At 50.2% G+C, this 20,373-nt stretch overlaps 1 protein-coding gene across 1 annotated transcript in view; it reads left to right on the top strand.

Annotated features, from left to right (window-relative positions):
• Positions 1-19,863, top strand: part of LOC133358823 (protein kinase C beta type-like) — a gene marked incomplete at its 5' end in the record, with an annotated part of 110,754 nt that extends 90,891 nt beyond the window's left edge. The window contains 1 exon segment of the mRNA XM_061577271.1: positions 19,425-19,863. Within this exon segment, the coding sequence (XP_061433255.1) occupies positions 19,425-19,577 (153 nt within the window).
• Positions 19,864-20,373: the final 510 nt, after the last annotated feature.

Below are 20,373 nucleotides of genomic sequence, written 5' to 3' on the forward strand. Positions count from 1 at the left end.
ATGATGAGAGAGAGAGACACGCAAACTCCAACTATACAGCAGGCGTCAGGGTCGGGATCGAACCCACGATCTCCTGTATACCAGGCGAGGTTGTTAACATCTCATAACCACCGTGGGAAAATGCGGGGGGTGGGGGGGGGGACTGGGAGCATTAATTAGTGAAGAAATTAGTTTATAAATGAAGACATCGATGCATTAAAACAACAAACAAATAGGTTTTTTTCACAAAATGGATAGAGAGATAGCTCTGGGGGGTGGGGGGGGGGAATGCATCCCCCCCCCAATTCGATCTCAAAGAGGCTCGGGTAAATTTGGGTGATAGAAAAAAATGCATGATTTGTTTGAGATGTTGCAGTATTTGTGTGACAGTCAATTTACGGTAATTTCTATTATTATTCATGTTTTAACCTTCCATCCCTTCTGCTGAAACCATTATCAGAATTGCATGCAAACCTCTTCCCATTGTAAATATATCATTTTTTTCCCGGTAACAAAGACAAAGATTCCCCGTATAGCCTGCACAAGCTTTCGGGGCAAGTGCTGTTAGCGAGCACCTATGAAGGCCGGCACGGCACACGAGGGGGTGGGTGGCCAGCACCACGCCCGGCCGCCTTTGTCTCCCCAGTGGCGATGTTTCTTTTTTTTTACACACTGCAACCAGGTACTCACTTGAGGCCGAGTCGATCTAGGGGAGGCCCAGGACCGGTTCACGTAATCGTCACCGGTGTTGGCCGCGAGTGGACCTGCTGGGCCCACACGCGCGCTCACACACGGACAGACACAAACACAAATCAACACGGGGGGGGTGGCTGCCCGTTTATGAATCGACAAGTTCAGAGGTCACTGCGATGCCCTGGTTTTTGGTGTTGTTGTTGTTGTTGTGTCTTGTTTATGAATATATTTTTCGTGCGTGCGTGAAAAATACCAAAATAGCGGGTAGAGAGGGGTGGTGCTGTTGGTGCTGGTGGTGCTGGTGGTGCTGGTGGTGATGGTGGTGCTGGTGGTGCTGGTGGTGCTGGTGGTGCTGGTGGTGCTGGTGGTGCTGGTGGTGCTGGTGGCGCTGGTGGATGATCGGTGGGGGATTTAAAGGGCCACGCTTTGTGTGTGAAGAGACAAAAAACACCTTCCGGGCGGACCGGCCGTGTCAGAATCTGATGATGATGATGATTATTATTTTGACTTGAAACTTTCGTGACTGCAGGAATTCATATGCTTTGGTTCTTTCGGTAAAAATCACGTCGAAGGTGACTTTAACCGAAGTAACCAAATAATGATATGATCATTTAATGACTACACCATGGTTGTAAATGTTTACAGGTTTGGGGGGGGGGGGGCGAGCGGGCGGTGTGTGTGTGTGGGGGGCGCTGGCGGTTGCAGGGTTTGAAAGTTTGGCAGCATCTCCCACACAACTTCTCCCTCCACCCCCCCAAAATAAAATAAAAAACACCCCACAAAACACTCTCCCCACACCCCCTCAACGGCGCGTACGAATAAGTCACAAACAACAAATAAATAAACGTTTACAGTTTTTGTATTTAACAAAAAAAAAAAACGTAAAAGCGTGCGAAACGCGAGGGACGGCGTGAGCTGTTGTGTTTTTATTTTTCTCCGTTTCCGCGTCTTCTCCTTAAGAGTCTCAACTTATATATTTGTCAACAACAACAACAAGAAAAAGGGAAAATCTTTTACTTAGCATCACCGCGCTTATTTCTTGGCGGGGAGAGAAAAGGTGGATTATATTTTGGTAAGTGGCGGTGTTGGTGGTGGTTTGTTGGTGGTGGTGGTGTTTTTTACCCCCCCCCCCCCAATCCCTTTTGATCTGCGGTGTATCCGTAAGCACCACCGTTTAAATGTTGTTGTTTGTTTTCTACAGCGATACTGTGGAGTCAACAAATGTTTTTTTTTGGAGAGGGGGGGGGGTGAAGGGGGGAGGGCTGTTGTTCTTATCGAAGTTTTGTGTTGTGCTCCCCCCTCTCCTCCCTTTTTTTGTAAACAAGTAACTTTGTGTAGGGTGAGGGGAGTTTGATAACGCGTTTTATGATGTCCAGCCGGCACTCTTTATAATAACTCCCAACTCTCTTTCTTAACTCACCTGACCGACCCCGGGCTTTTACGAATTCCTGAGATAACAATCGGTGCACGTCTCTCTGTGTATGTGTGTGTTTTCTTTTCGTGGTAGATTTCTTTTTTTCGTCGGTTTTTAAGTAACTTTATTTCCTTTCGATGGCCCATGGCGGTGTTTTAAAAAAATGTCCTTCTCTACTTTTTCAAATTGGAAGAATCGAACGCGTTGGGAGATGGATTAAAAAAAAACTGAACATTAGTGACAAAAAATGCAGGTAGAACGATGGTAAACGCGTTGGATTAATGTCATCGTCACACGTACACGTGACCCTGTGAGACACAATTGTGGGAGTTTAAAGAAGAGTTCAGACGTCTTCGCAACGATCGTCGGTCCATTACGGTTCTTGGGTTTGTTTTTTTGTTAGTTCGTTTGTTTTGTCCACAATAATAATTAATGATGAATATGCATGAGCAAGTGTAGTTCGGTGGTCGTGAAAACAACAGCAAAAACAAACTCACGAAAAAAAGTTTTACGCAAAACGCGACTCGTTCCGAACCGTTTATTTTGGCACGTTTGTGTCCTCGGCTTGCGATCAAATTCGCGTCGACCTTTTAGCGCTTATTCGCCACTTGTATTTACGAGCTTGCTGCTAGAATAATCAAAACAATCACCGCATTATTAAGTGTTTGGAGACCTTTTCTGTTCGTATTTGAGTATATATTATATATATGTGAGGCCCCTACACATCTTACATACGACGGCAGTAGTATTTATTTAAAAAAATAGTATTTTTTCCATTGCACCGTGACAAAGCAAACGATTTTTTTTTGCATGTAGAGTCGCGATCGGGGAAGACATCAAAAACATCGCTGCAGAGAATCCACGCGTTTGCTGTAAATATATTTGATCTTTGCGACGTCAAAGACCCTTTTTGAGGCCACTGATTGTGGTGCGGAGGATTTTGCGCTGATCGCTCTGTGCCAAAAGCTTGCATGGTGGGTGGGGGGGGGGTCTGTGACGAGACCTCAACGTAGACTTGGTTAGGGTTGCCACCTGTGTCTGTCGAGGCGTGTGTGTGTGTGGAGGAGGCTCGTGAAGGATGCTGCCGCTGCTGCTGCTGGGCAGTTGGGAGGCAGTCGCCCTCCAGCAACAACGGAAGGGCAGAGGAGTGATGCTCGCAACATCGAGCGGAGCGCCTGGCAGATAAAACGCAGCGAGTTGGTACAGTAGGGGGTACAGATGGTGGTGCATCTACCAGTGGTCATCTCAGTCAGTCGACCCCATGGCACCTGCTGGGTCTGTCCCGTGACCTCCTCATGCACCTAGGCTGGCACAGTAGGGGGTACAGCTGGTGGTGCATCTACCGGTCATCTCAGTCAGTCGACCCCATGGCACCTGCTGGGTCTGTCCCGTGACCTCCTCATGCACCTAGCCTGGTACAGTAGGGGGTACAGCTGGTGGTGCATCTATCGGTCATCTCAGTCAGTCGACCCCATGGCACCTGCTGGGTCTGTCCCGTGACCTCCTCCTGCACCTAGCCTGGCACAGTAGGGGTACAGCAGGTGGTGGATCTATCGGTCATCTCAGTCAGTCGACCCCATGGCACCTGCAGGGTCTGTCCCGTGACCTCTTCCTGCACCTAGCCTGGTACAGTAGGGGGTACAGCTGGTGGTGCATCTACCGGTCATCTCAGTCAGCCGACCCCATGGCACCTGCAGGGTCTGTCCCGTGACCTCCTCATGCACCTAGCCTGGTACAGTAGGGGGTACATCTGGTGCTGCATCTACCGGTCATCTCAGTCAGCCGACCCCATGGCACCTGCAGGGTCTGTCCCGTGACCTCCTCATGCACCTAGCCTGGCACAGTAGGGGGTACAGCTGGTGGTGCATCTACCGGTCATCTCAGTCAGTCGACCCCATGGCACCTGCTGGGTCTGTCCCGTGACCTCCTGTCAGCGAGCCTTAGACACTTCACGTGGTAGCCTCAAAGTGCACCCAGCCTGGCACAGGCGCCGTGGTGACGTCACCGTCACTTAGTGGCGGATGGCGGCTTCTGGTATTTGGTCACGCGCGTTGAGATTTCTTTCGCGCCGTACGTTAGGCAACCGCGCTCAATCGGAGGGCCGCGGGGACATTTCGTGGCGATGTCCCCACCGGGGGCAGGTTCTGAGTTCAACTCCGGGTCGTTGCGGGGGTTCGCTCAGCCCATCATAACCTTCCTCTGGGGGTCGATAAAACTAGGACCGCTTTGTGGAGGAGTCGGAAGCGCCTGTCCTGTGGGTGGACTCCCCCCCCCCCCCATATTCAAAGAGGAAATGTAAACGAGCGGCTTCTGCTGGGCTGTAAGAGGAGAGGCACTCCGATGCATCATCAATAACTAATTTGGGCATGACATGGCGTTGACCCTTTGGCTCGAGACAACGCATTAGACGAGTAACTCTACCCCCTGCCTGCCAGTGCCGCGAGACGTCGTTCATTCTTGTCCACGTGATGTGGTTCATCTTTAACCTCGGTGGCGGCAGCGGTGGTGGTGGCGGCATTGGTGGTGGTGGTGGCGGTGGTGGTGGCGGTGATGGTGGTGGTGATGGTGGTGGTTGTGGTGATGTTGGTGATGGTGGTGGTGATGGTGGTGGTGATGGTGGTGGTGGTGATGATGGTGGCGGTGGTGGTGATGGTGATGATGGTGGCGGTGATGGTGGTGGTGGTTATGGTAGTGGTGGCGATGTTGGTGATGGTGGTGGTGATGGTAGTGGTGATGGTGATAGTGGCGGTGGTGGTGGTGATGGTGGTGATGATGGCGGTGGTGGTGGTGGTGGTGGTGGCGGCGGTGGTGGCGGTGATGGTGATGATGGCGGTGATGGTGGTGGTGGTGATGGTGGTGGCGGTGGTTATGTTGGTGGTGGCGGTGATGGTGGCGGTGATGGTGGTGGTGATGGTGGTGGTGGCGGTGGTGGCAACCCTACCCTTAGGGCATAGCGAGTCGTTTGCCCACGTCCTTGCGTCACCTCTGTCCGGCACGCGCTGCTCCAGACAGACAGAGGGAGGAAGCCGTCGTGCCAACGTCGTGCCAACGTAGTGGCCAAACATTCCTCGGTTTGAACCGGGGCAGGCGCCGGCTATGGTTGACGCAAGGCCTCTACGAGAGGAGACACGTTTACCCCCCCCCCCCTTCCCATCTCTCCGACCCCCTCGACTGTTGTGGCTTCCGTTAAAGACTTTTCTTATCCGTGAATTATAGACACCACACGCAAACACATCATTCTCTATATATTTTGACGGATCGGCGAGGAAGAGAGAGAGAGTGGGGGGGGGGTATGATGGGGGTCTCGGTGTAGTCGAGACTTCACCGATGAGACGAATCGTTTTGGCGAAATATTTTTCGACCATACACTTTGGTTATTTTGGTAAAGTCACGTGGGGGGGGGGGGGTGGTGAGGGGGGAGGAATTCTCGTGGTGGAATGAGCGGAGGAGGGAGATTTAAAGAAAAGAAATATACTAAAATATATATATTAAATACATCTCGTCGTGTATGTTTAAAAGTGATTGCCGCATGCGAACCATGAGGGTTTTCTTTTTTGTGGTTTTCACCGCACACAAGTTTTTTTTATTTTTCGTGACCGGTTGACAATTTGTCGGCATTTTTAAGCGGCCGGGAGAAGTGGCACGCGCGCGTACGTGTGTGTGCGTGCGTGTGTGTGTGCGTGTGTGTGTACGTGTGTGTACGTGCGTGTGTGCGTATGTGTGCGTACGTGCGTGCGTGTGTGTGCGTACGTGCGTGTGTTTGTGTGCGTGTGTGTTTGTGTGCGTACGTGCGTGCGTGTGTGTGCGTACGTGCGTGTGTGTGTACGTGTGTGCGCGCGTGTGTGCGTGTGTGTGTGTGCGTGTGTGTGTGTGTGCGTGTGTGTGCGTGCGTGTTTGTGTGTGTGTGCGTGTGTGTTTGTGTGTGTGCGTGTGTGTGCGTACGTTCGTGTGTGTGTGTGTACGTGTGTGTGTGTTTGTGTGCGTGCCTGTGTGTGTGTTTGTGTGTGTGCGTGCGTTCGTGTGTGTGTGTGTACGTGTGTGTGTACGTGTGTGTGTGCGTATGTGTGTGCGCGTGTGTGTGCGTGTGCGTGCGTGTGTGTATGCGCGCGTGTGTGTGTGTGCGTGTGTGTGTGTGCGTGTGTGTGCGTGTTTGTGTGTATGCGCGCGTGTGTGTGTGTGCGTGCGTGTGTGTGCGTGTGTGTGCGCGCGTGTGCACGCACCGAGATGCTCGCGTGAACGCTCTCAGTGATCTCGTCCAAGCGGTTAATTGCAACCGGCGCCTCCTCATAATCCTTCGCTAATCCTGACCATGCCTCCCCCCACCCACCCACCCACCACTACCACCACCCACCCACCACTACCACCACCCACCCACCACTACCACCCACGGGGTTGATTCGCTCGCTCTCTCTCTGCGTCGCATCGAACCCCCCCCCCACCCTCCCCAGCTGCCCGCCGCCTCGTTTCAGTTTCCCACCTCGTTATATTTCCGATATAAAAGTTACCAAAAAAAAGTTTTCAAACTTTTTTTAGCGATGTCAACAACAACAAAAACAATTTGGTGGTGGTGGTGGTGGGCGGGCGGGCGGGCAGGCGGGCGGACGGTGGTAGAGGCAATCTGGTCAACTTCCTCCGTTGTTTCGCGACCGCCACCTCGGGCAGCCACCGTTTGCCCGCGCGCCCCCCCCCCCGGGAGACGATCGCCACGCTCGCCGCTTAACGATCAGCCCCCCATCTCTCCCCCCCCCCCCATCTCTTCTCTCTCTTTCTCTCCTCTCTCTATCGCGTCGAGTTTCTCCCCCTGCGCTGTTGCATGATGAGCGGGGAGGCTGTCGGTAACGATTTGCCGCTTCTTCGTCTGATTATTCTTCTTCTTATTCTTCTTATTCACGAGACGATGTGATGAACGCTCAAGTGAGTTGGTGTATTGCCGGCCGGTCTCCCTCTCTCTCTCTGTAATGCCTGCAAGGTGTTTTATGCACGGAAATAAAAACTAAACGAATGTTAATGACGATCGCGAGATGGTTCTTATATTGGTTTTGATAGCCATCTGCCCACCATCCCTTCCACCACCACCAACACCCCCACCACCACCAACCCCCCCACCACCACCAACCCCCCCCCCACCAACCCCCCCCCCCACCACCAACCCCACCCACCAACCCCCCCACCAACCCCCCCACCAACCCCCCACCACCAACCAACCCCCCCCCCCACCAACCCCCCCACCACCAACACCCCCACCAACCCTTGCCACCACCAACCCCACCCACCAACCCCCCCACCAACCCCCCCTACCACCAACCCCCCACCACCACCAACCGCCCCGAAACCCCCCCCCCCCACCACCAACACCCCCCACCACCGCCCCCACCACCAACCCCCCCGCCAAACCCCCCCACCACCTACAACCCCCCACCAACCACCCTACTATAACCCCCCACCAACCACCAACCCCACACCCCCTCCCCACCTGATCGTGCTATTCAATGAATTGTCATTTTCTTTGTTGCTATTTGCCCCAATTACTGTTGGTTAAAATATTCCTAGGACTGTCATTAAACCTTCACGCTGTGTTCAGCAATACTATTATTTGCCATATTTGTAATTGGACGTGGCTAAAAACTAAATGCCTTTCTTTGTATGCTTATCTTAGCATGCTGACGTAAACCATTCACGTTGGGAGTCATATTTGCATACGTACATATATTTGTAAAAACATTAACAAGATAATATATTAAAATTCTTCAGCAATACCTGGTAGGGTATTACATCGGTAACGCCCCCATCGTGTGTGGAAAGTTAACCGTTGATTTTCTACACTTGCCTACTAGCTCAGTCTCTGAATCAAAATATGTGTCGATACTGAAAGAGGAATCCGATGAGCTACAAAGCTCTTCTTCACAAATGTCCAGTCAGGGCGGGTCAAAATACAGATGCACGTATGTATGCTGAGCTTCTTTTGCACCGTACGTTGCCAACCGTGCAGTTTCGATTTAAAGCTTCTTTCGTGACTGCAGGGATTCATATTCTTGGTTCTTTCGGTAAAGTCACGTAGAAGAGAAGTAATAAAATAATAAAAAATAATAAAATCATTCTCACGACGTTTCGGCCACAACGCAAGCAGCCGTCCTCAGGTGGAGAACAGGTCCGTCTGTCTACTTGACAGACGGACCTGACGGACCTGTTCTCCACCTGAGGACGGCTGCTTGCGTTGTGGCCGAAACGTCGTGAGAATTATTTGTATTATTTTTATTATTTTATTATTTTATTATTTCCCTTCTACGTGACTTTACCGAAAGAACCAAGAAGAACAACAAGCAGTGCAATCTAGATGATGATTTAAAAGTGACGTAGCTCTAGCAGCTTACTAATATCGGAAGGAAGAGCGTTCCAGACGGCCGCAAGGAGCGCATCTGCAAGAAGCGCAGCTGTATGATGCAACAAATGTAGGCACAGTTTGTACGTGGGACTTCTTTCGCACCGTACGTAGCCAACCGGGCTAATGGGAGGTGCGGGGAGAAGGTCAACAAACTTAACACAAAAGGCAGTTTTAAAGAGATGAGTTTGTCAATCTAGATCAGGGCTGGGGAACGTCCGGCCCGCGGGCCGTACGAGGCCTGCAAAATCATTTGGTGTGGCCCTGCCAAGGCAACCACAGGCGGGACTCGAAATTCAATCAATCTAGGAGCAAACCTGGAAAAGCAGTTGCGAGTAGCAACATCATCAATACCAGCTAACATCACACGCCTCGCCAAAGAGAAGCAGTTCCAGCCCATCACATTAGGGGCGAGTTAATTAAATGTTTGACCAAATATAACAGGCTAATTTTTAAGGTGATAATTTTGTATGGCCTGCGAATGATGTTGTAAATATCCAAATGGCCCTTGGCTGAAAAAATGTTCCCCACCCCTGATCTAGACGATGATGTAAAAGTGCGTAGCTCCAGTGGCTTCCTAATATCTGATAGGAAGAGCGTTCCAGACGGCCGCCAAAGTGCATCCGAAAGTGTGGCGCAATGCGGCGATCACCGTCTTTGTCCGATGGCCGAGCCAGAAGCCATTCGATGGCGAGCGAAAAGCCATCCGCTGACCAGCGCAAAGCCGTTCGATGGCTAGCCTAAAGCCTCCTCTCACTTGATACAGCTATCGTGCTGTGACGGTTCCACCTGAAGACGGAAGCTTGTGTTGCCTCCGAAACGTCGTGATTTTTATTTTAATTTAATTTTACTTTTATTAATTTTAAATTTTTTACCTACGTGACTTTACCGAAAAAACTTAAAAATATGAATCCTTGCAGTCACGAAAGCTTCAAATCTAGAATTAGCCTAAAGCCGTTCGATAGTTAACCCAAAGCTGTCCAGTGGCCAGCCAAAAGCCATTCGATGGCCAGCCAAACGCTGTTCAGTGGCTATCCCAAAGCCGATGGTCCAATCTGAATAAAATTTCAGTGTAATGTCTCGCTGTTATGGACGTACCCTCAAGGAGAAAAAATGGCCAAAGGATTGGGGGAAAAAACAAAAAGCAATCGGAAATAAAAACAGAGGCAGCATATAATTGTAAGACTTTTGTTTCCCCACTTGCGACGACGTCACACGCCACGCCCATCCAACCCGATAACGTCACGACACGTGACCTTGCGTCATGACGATGATGACGGTGACAACAATGGCGATGGCGACCATGATGATGATTACGATGACGGTTACAACGATGGTGACGATGACGACGGTAACGACGACGATGACGACGACGATGTCAACGACGATGTCAACAACGATGATAATGATAACGAACGGCAATGATGACGATAACGACGACGATGGCAAGGACTTATTCTTTGGTTCTTTCGGTAAAGTCACGTATAAAGATAAAATAATAAATTAAATTAAATACTAGCATACGACGTTTCGATTGCAACACAAGAAATCATGACTTTACCGAAAGAACCAAAGAATAATTCCTGCAGTCACGAAAGCTCCAAATTAAGTTTGATGGCAAGGACGATGATGACGATGGCGACGATGTCGACGTAACCACCAGCGACCCCCACGGTCAATCCGACTGCCAGACGACGCCGCCACTTCTCGCGCCGTAGAGACGCGTCGAGCGGCGGCTCTTGTGCACGCGAGCCGATTTCACCGCTCTGCCTCCCGGGCGGGACGTCGCTTCCTAACACGTTTCAGTCCCTCGGCGTGCCGCCCCATCATTTGTCCCCGGCCGTCGGCTGTCGTTCCTGCCAGCCATGACGCGTCCGTGGCCAAGCTTCGCTCGCTTTTCTTAGCCATGTCCTCTCGAGTCCACACCTTCCTCATGCTGTTTCTTCAGTGTCATTTTGTTTGATCGGGTGTCTCGGCATTGCTCAACGTTCATTAATATCTCTTCCCCCATCTCTCTCGGTGTGTCTATGATGAATGTCTCTTTATCTCACCGCAGTGTCTCTGAATGTCTAGCAGTGTATCTCAACGTCTTTCAGTGTCTCTCCACGTCTAACGGTGGCTCTTAATTAACCACAGTGTCTCTGATTGTATCGCCGTGTATGTCCATGTCTCTCAATATTGCTCAATGTATCTCAGTGTCTCTGAATGTCTGGCAGTGTCTCTCCACGTTTCTCCGCATCTCTCAATGTCACTCAGTGAGTCTGAATGTCAATCAGTGTCTCTGAATGCGTTTCAGCGTTTTTGAATGCCACTCAGTGTCTCTAAATGCCTCTCAATGTCTCTTAGTGTCGTTCCACGTCTCTCCGTGTCTCAATACGAGTTCCCCTCTTGACAAATGCCCATTACCTCGTGTGAAGTATGTCTTATTCGGCCAAGAAACCAACATTCGCATTAATTTTGATTTAAAGCTTTCGTGACTGCAGGGATTCATATTATTGGTTCTTTCGTTAAAGTCACGTAGAAGGGAAATAATAAAATAATATAAAACAATAAAAATTCTCACGACGTTACGACTGCAACACAAGCAATCATCATCAAATTTTCTTGCTGTGGATTTCACACCTGATGATGATTGCTTGTGTTGCAGTCGACACGTCGTGATCCTTTTTATATGTATATTATTTTATTATTTCCCTTCGACGTGACTTTACCGAAAGAACCAAGAATTTCGATTTAAAGCTTTCGTGACTGCAGGGATTCATCTTCTTGGTTCTTTCGGTAAAGTCACGTAGAAGGGAAGTAATAAAATAATAAAAATAAAACATAATAAAATAATTCTCACGACGTTTCGGCCACAACGCAAGCAGCCGTCCTCAGGTGACATGGTCTTAGTTCGTTGGCTAAACAGCGTGCGAAAGAAGTTTAACATACATAGAAACGACTATACACTACACAGTACACTACTATATACAATACCCTATACACTACACTACTACATACTCCACTACTATGTATGTTAAACTTCTTTCGCACGCTATTTAGCCAACGAACTAAAGACAAAAAGCAGTTCTGGAGAAGTGAGTTTGCAATCGAGACGATGAATTAGAAGAGCGCAGCTCCCGCGGCCTCACGTGTTCTGACGGCCATTTTTTTGTTAATAGGCGTGTGAATAATGGCACTAGTCGTCTGCTATTACTATTAGTGTAACTAATAGTAATAGTGTGATGTAGCTGCTCACCCCGAGCTATAAATGCTCTGATAGTGGCATTGTCCTTGTACCGTTCGCCTCTTGGCGCTGTTCTCTGGTCTGACACTGGTGGTGAGACTAGGCCATGAAGAAGTCTGCTTTCTTTGGTGACGGCCAATTAGTTTCAAAGACAATGCCATCGATTATCAGAGCCATGTTTGTTTGCATGTTCACCACAAGTGCCGTGTTTGGTTAATGCAGTAACTTGATTCATTGCAAAAGGTTTCTTATTTGGAGTTTGAACATCTATATAGGAAGTCGTGGGTTCGACCCCGACCCTGACGCCTGCTGTATATTTGGAGTTTGCGGTGTCTCTGTCTCCCATCATCATCACGGTGGCTATGAGATGTTAACTACATCGCCTGGTGTGCAGGAAGTCGTGGGTTCGACCCCGACCCTGATGCCTGCTGCTGTATATTTGGAGTTTGCGTGTCTCTCTTTCTCATCATCATCACGGTGGCTAGGAGATATTAACTACCTCGTCTTGTGTACAGGAGGTCGTGGGTTTGATCCCAACCCTTGACGCCTGCTGCTGTATATTTGGAGTTTGTGTGTGTCTCTCTCATCATCATCATCATCACGGTGACTAGCAGATGTTAATTACCTCGCCTGGTGTACAGGAGGTCGTGGGTTTGATCCCGACCCTAACGGCTGCTGCTGTATATTTGGAGTTTGCAGTCTCTCTCTCTCTCTCCATTTAGAATCAACGTCACCCATTCAGAGTATTAGGGCTGCTTTAAAATCCCACGTGATGATGATGATGATAAGCCCACTTCGTTTGGGATAAGCCAGGTCACCTCTGCAACAACAACAAAATGAGCTAATACAGCTCAGCGGGGTACCTTACCTGATAAAACAAAAAATAAAATAAAAATAGTCTCAACATTCCTGGAGCAGAGAGATATGAGTAACGAATACGCGAAGGTGCACAACGCAGGTAACGAAACTTAAAATAATTTCCACGGCAGGCCCCTCCTCGCCCCGCCATCCATCCCCCACGACTGCATTTGGCTCGAGGAAATAGCACGGTCAAGTTTGGGTGACGGACGAGTGCGCTTACGTTCAATGTAGCTGAGTGGCGGTAAATTTCGGTGTGCGTAAACGATTCTCATTTTTCTTCAGTTGGTGAACCCATCTGAAATAGATGCCCCCCCCCCACAACCCCGCGCCTGTCAAACGCACTCTCTATTGACCGGGCCCCCCCCCCCAAACTTACGGTTAGAAGCTCCGTAAATGATCGTGCAAGAGACAAAGCGTTGCTCTCCCCGGCAGCAGCCATCGCGTCGTTCGGACGATGGGTCAGAAGCTATCAAATCGACCGTTCTGTCTCTGCCCGATTTGTATTCCATTTTGCCAGGGTCAGGCCAACTGAGCGTATCGGCTTCTTTGTCAGAAGCGAGCTGCCCATCACGAACTATAGCCCCCCGATAGGAGTCAGTTGAACACGTTGGGGCACGCGGGAGACAAATATAGAATGTGTCGTCACTCCCGGCCACCACCCGATTCGAAATGTTGTTGTTGTGGGTTTTACTCTCCAACACGCAAACCGCTGTGTTGCTGTACCGGTCAAGTAATTTTGTTTAGGGGCCGTCCATAAATGACGTCACGCACCTAACGGGGAAGGGGGGCGGTCAGACATTTGTGACGATGTGTGACGAGGGGGGTGGGGGTTTGAGAAATGTGACGTCACATCAAAATGCGCAACTTTAAATAAATATAGACAACAGGTTCTACTTAATTAATCATATTTGAGGGGGGGGGGAGGTCTGACTTTTTGTGACGCCGTGTGACGAGGGGGGGGGGGTCAAAAATCGTCTAAAATCGAGTGACGTCATTTATGGACGGCCCCTTACGTGACCCGCAGCCTCCTGCTGCGTGTTAAACCGGCCAGATTTCACAGCCCTAGAATTGTAAATGACGTGGGTTTCACCCCATTGGAACCTCATTTGCCAGTAAAAATATGATAATTGGTTTTTTACCCTTCTATCTGGTAACAAAACTCATCTGGTCCAACCCATGTGAGACGAGGCTCTAAGGAAAGCTGTCTCGGGTGTGGACCAATCAACTTAAAGGACAGTGCATACATTATCAGAGTTATGTTTTTTTTTGCATTATGACTGCAGGTATTGTGGTCTATGTAAACATGACTCCTTGTAAAAAAGGTGTCAGTTTTGTTGCCAGATAGAAGGGTAAAAAAACAATTATATTTTTTATTGGCAAATGAGGTTCCAATGGTGTAAATGCTTACCCCGAGCTCTCATGCTCTAATGGTTTATTGTCTTTGAGTTGTGCGCCTTTTGGCGTCATCTGGTCCAACCCATGTGAGACTAGGCCAGGGGTCGGCAACCAAAATAACAAGAAGAGCCATTTCTTTCCAATTCGGTACAAAATTCAGTATTTCAAGAGCCGCAATGCATCTATGTACATACGTACATATCGTCAAGAAGCAGCCCGTAAAGAGCCGCATGCGGCTCCGGAGCCGTAGGTTGCCGACCCCTGGACTAGGCTCTAAGGAAAGCTGTCTAGGGTGTGGACCAATCAACTTCAAGGACAGTGCATACATTATCAGAGTTATGTTTTTTTTTGCATTATGACTGCACGTATTGTGGTCAATGCAAACATGACTCCTTGTAAAAACAAGGTGTCAGTTTTGTTGCCAGATAGAAGGGTAAAACACCAATCATCGAAGTGGGTTTTACTCTCCAACACACATCCGATGTGTGTTGCAGTACTCCTCACGGGATTGGCCAGGTTTTGTTTTCGTCACAAAGCTCTGCTGATTGGCAGGTGGTGGTGGGTTTAACGACACACGTTTGTAATTACACGATCTGACCCCAACACAAACTCATCATTAAAACGGGCATTACCACCCACCACCTTTTCCAACCATTATATAAACGCAGTGGTAGCTCCTGCAATCTCTCATTTACTTGATACAGCTGTCGTGGCTGTGACAGTACCACCTGAAGACGGAAGCTTGTGTTGCCTCCGAAACGTCGTGATTTTTATTTTATTTTACTTTTTAATGTTTTTACCTACGTGACGATACCGAAAAAAAACCTAAGAATACGGGCATTACAGTTTAATTCCGATCTTCGAGAATGGCCGATTGACACCATGCATCATTGTTTCTAGCAAGAGAGGGATATTGAATCTATTCACACACGTACGGAGCACAAAGATAAATACAAAGATCCCCCGTATTGCCTTGACAGACTGTAGGGGCAAGTGCTGTTAGCGAGCACCTATCAAGGCCGGCACGGCACACGAGGGGGTGGGTGGCCAGCACCACGCCCGGCCGCCTTTGTCTCCCTAGCGGCGATGTTTACACATCACACCAGGTACTCATTTGAGGCTGAGTCGACCTAGGGAAGGTCGGTTTCAGATAATCGTCACTGGTGTTGGCCGTGAGCGGGAATCAAACCCGTGTCGCCAAGTTCGTAGCGCAGCGCGCTAACCGCTACACACACGCATACGTGCGCACACACATACGTGCGCACACACACGCATACGTGCGCACACACGCGCACGCATGTAACTCGAATTGTCCCCAAATAGGTTATGAAAGGGCGTCTCGTTCAGGCTCTGTCCGGCATCTATCCATCACGAAAGAACATGGTGGTCCCTCTGGGCCGGCTGGAGATGTCCCCCCGTGCTCCCCCCCCCCACCCCCCTCACATTCCCCACCCCCCTCACATTTCTCCCTCCCCCCTCACATTCCCCTCCTCCCATCCCCCCTCCAATTCCCCCACTCCCATTCCCCCCCACTCCCATCCCCCCTCCCATTCTCCCCCTCCCAATCCCCCCCTCCCATTCCCCTCCCCGTCCGTGCTGTCGGCTCCATGCCCCCCGCCCCCGTTCCAAGTCCAAGTTCAAGAGCTTCCTCCCTCTTCTCTGCCAATGACCAACTGGACTCTCTCTCTCTCCCCTATTGACTCACACAGAGACCCATAGACTCACACAGAGACTCATAGACTTACACAGAGACCCATAGACTCACACATAGACCCATAGACTCACACAGAGACGCATAGACTTACACAGAGACCCATAGACTCACACAGAGACCTATAGACTCACACAGAGACCCTTCGACTCACACAGAGACCCATAGACTCACACATAGACCCATAGACTCACACAGAGACCCATAGACTCACACAGAGACTCATAGACTCACACAGAGACCCATAGACTCACACAGAGACTCATAGACTCACACATATACCCATAGACTCACACAGAGACCCATAGACTCACACATAGACCCATAGACCCACACAGAGACCCATAGACTCACACATAGACCCATAGACTCACACAGAGACCCATAGACTTACACAGAGACCCATAGACTTACACAGAGACCCATAGACTCACACATAGACCCATAGACTCACACAGAGACCCATAGACTCACACAGAGACCTATAGACTCACACAGAGACCCTTAGACTCACACAGTGACCCATAGACTCACACAGAGACCCATAGACCCACACAGAGACCCATAGACTCACACAGAGACCCACAGACTCACACAGAGACCCATAGACTCACACAGAGACCCATAGACCCACACAGAGACTCATAGACCCACACAGAGACCCATAGACTCACACATAGACCCATAGACCCACACAGAGACCCATAGACTCACAGAGAGACCCATAGACTCACACAGAGCTATATGACTGCCCCGTCTCTTTAAATGCATTGTCCAGGCTCCTCCAGACTGATCTCTGGCTACCCCTCTCATCGCTAAACGTCAAAGAAGACACAAACACCAACCCAGTCCATCCTGGTGGCGGTCGTGGGGGTGGTGGTGGTGGCGGGTGGTGGTGGTGGTGGGTGACGGTGGTGGCAGGGTGGAAGTTGTGGTGGTGGCAGTGGTGGCGGTGGTGGCGATGGTGATGCCGGTGGTGGCAGGGAGGAAGTGGTGGCGGCGGTGGTGGTGGCGGTGGTGGTGGTGGTGGCGACGGTGGCAGTGGTGGTAACGGTGGTGGCGGTGGTGGTTACGGTGGTGGTGGCGGTGGTGGCAGTGGTGGTGGCGGTGGTGGCGGCGGTGGCAGTGGTGGTAACGGTGGTGGCGGTGGTGGTTACGGTGGTGGTGGCGATGGTGGCAGTGGTGGTAACGGTGGTGGTAACGGATGGTGGCGGTGGTGGTGGTGGTGTCGGTGGTGGTTACGGTGGTGGTGGCGGTGGTGGCGGCGGTAGCAATGGTGGTGGCAGTGGTGGCAGCGGTGGTGGCGGTGGTGGCGACGGTGGCGATGGTGGCGGTGGTGGCGGCGGTGGTGGCTACGCTATCACACGTGGCTGCTGCCTCCAGTGGAGGCAGCAGTAGCAGCGAGGGGTTCGTGGATCACCACACTCGCGCACAGAAGTTGTTGTGGAACTCCTTCTACACGTGGGTGGGCATCAAGGAGGGGCCATAATACCCTGGAGAAGTCGATGCAGCAAAGTGTGGTCTCATCGCCATCTCTTGTTCCCATCTGTCCTGGGGGGACCCAGTGGTTCCCCCTCGGTCAGGCCATGGATGTTCTCCGGGCGCACCGATGTTCTGCCCCACGTGGTATAACAACAACAATAATAAACACAGATCGCCCTTGATTGGTGTAACTGTGGTCACGCGCTGGTCCCGGGTTGTGACGACTCTCTGGTGCCCGCGTGGAAAAAAAAAACATTAAATAAATCCTTAATTGGGTTGAAAACATCTTACGAATAGAAACCGAAATGTTTTGGCGGTGGCAGGACCCCTACTGAAAATAGAGTCATACGACTCAGCATGGCTCTCCTGGATAAATAATTCGTTATTATCACTACTACAGGGACTCCTCTACTTACGATAATTCGACTTACGAACTTTCAGAGATACGAACAAACCTGTTCGTATGTCCAGTTGCCTGTTCGGACCGAGAGTCCTAAGATCAACCGCCGTTCAAAAGATGGCGGTGGTGGCATCTACATCTGCAGAACGTGAAGAAGCAGTGGCATCTACATCTACAGAACGTGAAGAACCAGTGGCATCTGCAGAACGTGAAGAATCAGTGGCATCTACATCTGCGGAATGTGAAGAACCAGTGGCATCTACATCTGCAGGAGATTGTACAACCTGTGTTTAGTGTACACTCCATACAACATGTTTGGAATGGACTGGAGTAAATTTGAAATTACGAACAAATCGACTTACGAACAGACCTCTGGAACTCGTTCCTAAATAGAGGAGTCCCTGTACTAAAAGAACGCTAGTGCCAATATTGGACAACTGTGGATAGAGGGAGCATTATAGCTCCCCTACGGCCAATCATCGTAACGTGTGTGTGTGTATTTAATGAAGTATCAATACAGAACCATTCGGCCACCTGTTTACAATCATCTCAACGTGTGTATTTAATTATCTATACAGAAACATTGGCCACCTGCTCCCAATCATCTCAACGTGTGCGTGTGTATTTAATTAAGTATGAATACAGAACCCTTTGCCACGTGTTCCCAATCATCTCAACGTGTGTGTGTGTGTATTTAATTAAGTATGAATACAGAACCCTTTGCCACGTGTTCCCAATCATCTCAACTTGTATGTATTTAATTAAGTATGAATACAGAACCCTTTGTCACGTGTTCCCAATCATCTCAACGTGTGTTTAATTAAGTATCTAGACACAACCCTTCAGCCACCTGTTCACAATCATCTCAACGTGTATATTTAATTAAGTATCAATATAGTTCCATTCGGCCACCTGTTCCCAATCATCTCAACGTGTGTATTTAATTAAGTATCTAAACAGAACCCTTCGGCCACAAGTTCACAATCATCTCAACGGGTACATTTGATCATTTCTCTATACGGTCCCCTACCGTTGTACAGAGGCGACTTTTGCCACGCTTGACAATAGCTCATCGGTCACAGCATGGGAGTTTAGAGCTGAGGCCAAATTAATCTAATTACGCGCGTTGTTGTTTCTAAATGTGGGTGAGGGAGGGCGAAACCGGAAGTACCCGGCAGAAAAATCAACGCTACGACCGCCACGAGGACAGACAGAGAGAGAGAACACTCGGACCTCCAAATGTACAACAACAGGCATCGCCAGGGTCCGGGATGGAACCCGCGCAGTCCTGCATAGCCGGCTATGGGAGACAGCCGTCTCTTCGCCACTGGGAAGAAAATGCACAATTTTATTTCGAGATGAGCCATTGAAGTAGTTTGAGACAGACGAAGGCTTCGGTCTGACTTTCCAGAGCGCCTTGCGTACTCGTACGAACGTACATGTTGAGCTTCTCTTTTGAGCCGCATGTGGCCAAGCCGTGCTAATCAGAGGTGTGGCAAACCGGGAGTAGTTACGGTGAGAGTCGATGATGATAACGACGATGATGACAAAGATGATGACTACGATGATGATTATGATGATAACTAAGTTGATGATGACGATGATGACAATTACGATGATGACAACGATGATGATGATGAATTCGATATCTACGATGATGACAACGATGATGATGATGATTACGATGATGACTACGATGCCGATGACTACAATTATGACTACAATGACGATTACGACGACGATGACGACTACAATGATTAGGGAAGGGGGGGGGGTCTATGCTGAAACACAAAATGGCCGCATTCTCGCTGTGCCCCATCTCCAACCCCGCCTCCCGCCCTGTCCTATCCCCCTGCACCCCCCCCCGTCCCCCCCGGCTTGCAGAAAGACAAGTGGGACACGAGCAACTTCGACCGGGCGTTCACCAAGGACCCGGTGGAGCTCACGCCGGTGGACAGGCTCTTCATCATGAACCTCGACCAGAGCGAGTTTGTCGGATTCTCCTACAACAACCCCGAGTTCGTCATCCAAGTGTAGAGAGGAGCCGGTGTGCCCCCCACCCCGTCACGCCATGCAGATGGGGGGGGGGCTCCATCATTCCCCAGTTGGGGGGCTCCATCGTTCTCAGCTGGGGGGCTCCATCATACTCAACTGGGGGGCTCCAACGTCCCCACCCCGGCTGGGGGGCTCCATCGTCCCCAGCTGGGGGCTCCATCATGCTCAACTGGGGGGCTCCAACGTCCCCACCCCGGCTGGGAGGGGGTGGGGAGGAGAGCAGCCGTGTGAGGAAGGGCCGTGAAAGGACCCCGGAGGAGTGGCATAACGAGCATGGGGGCAGGGAGTGCCTTGCCCCCCCCCCCCCCCCCCCCGTGGCCAAAGTTACGAGTTGGGGGGCCCCCTTGACAACCGCTGTGCAAAGAGACAAACTCAAATATTGGGTCCCCCCCCCCCCCCCGACCGATAGGCCACAGTACCCCCTGAGCTACCGATGATGTCGTTACTACGTCACTGATAACGTTACTACGCCACTGATGATGTCATTACTACGCGACTGATAATGTACTTACGACACCACTGACCATGTAGTTACTACACCACTGATCATGTCATTGCTACGCCACTGATGATGTCGTTACTACGCCACTGATGATGTCATTACTACGCCACTAATGATGTCGTTACTACGCCACTGATAATGTAGCTACTATGCCACTGATGATGTCATTACAACGCTACTGATCATGTATCTACTACACCATTGATGTCATAACTACACCACTGATGATGTAGTTACTACACCCACTGATGATGTCGTTCCTACGTTACTGATGAT

Source organism: Lethenteron reissneri, chromosome 63, assembly GCF_015708825.2.
Source record: "Lethenteron reissneri isolate LAM-NWPU_2019-01 chromosome 63, ASM1570882v1, whole genome shotgun sequence".
Classification (NCBI taxonomy): Eukaryota; Metazoa; Chordata; class Hyperoartia; order Petromyzontiformes; family Petromyzontidae; genus Lethenteron; species Lethenteron reissneri.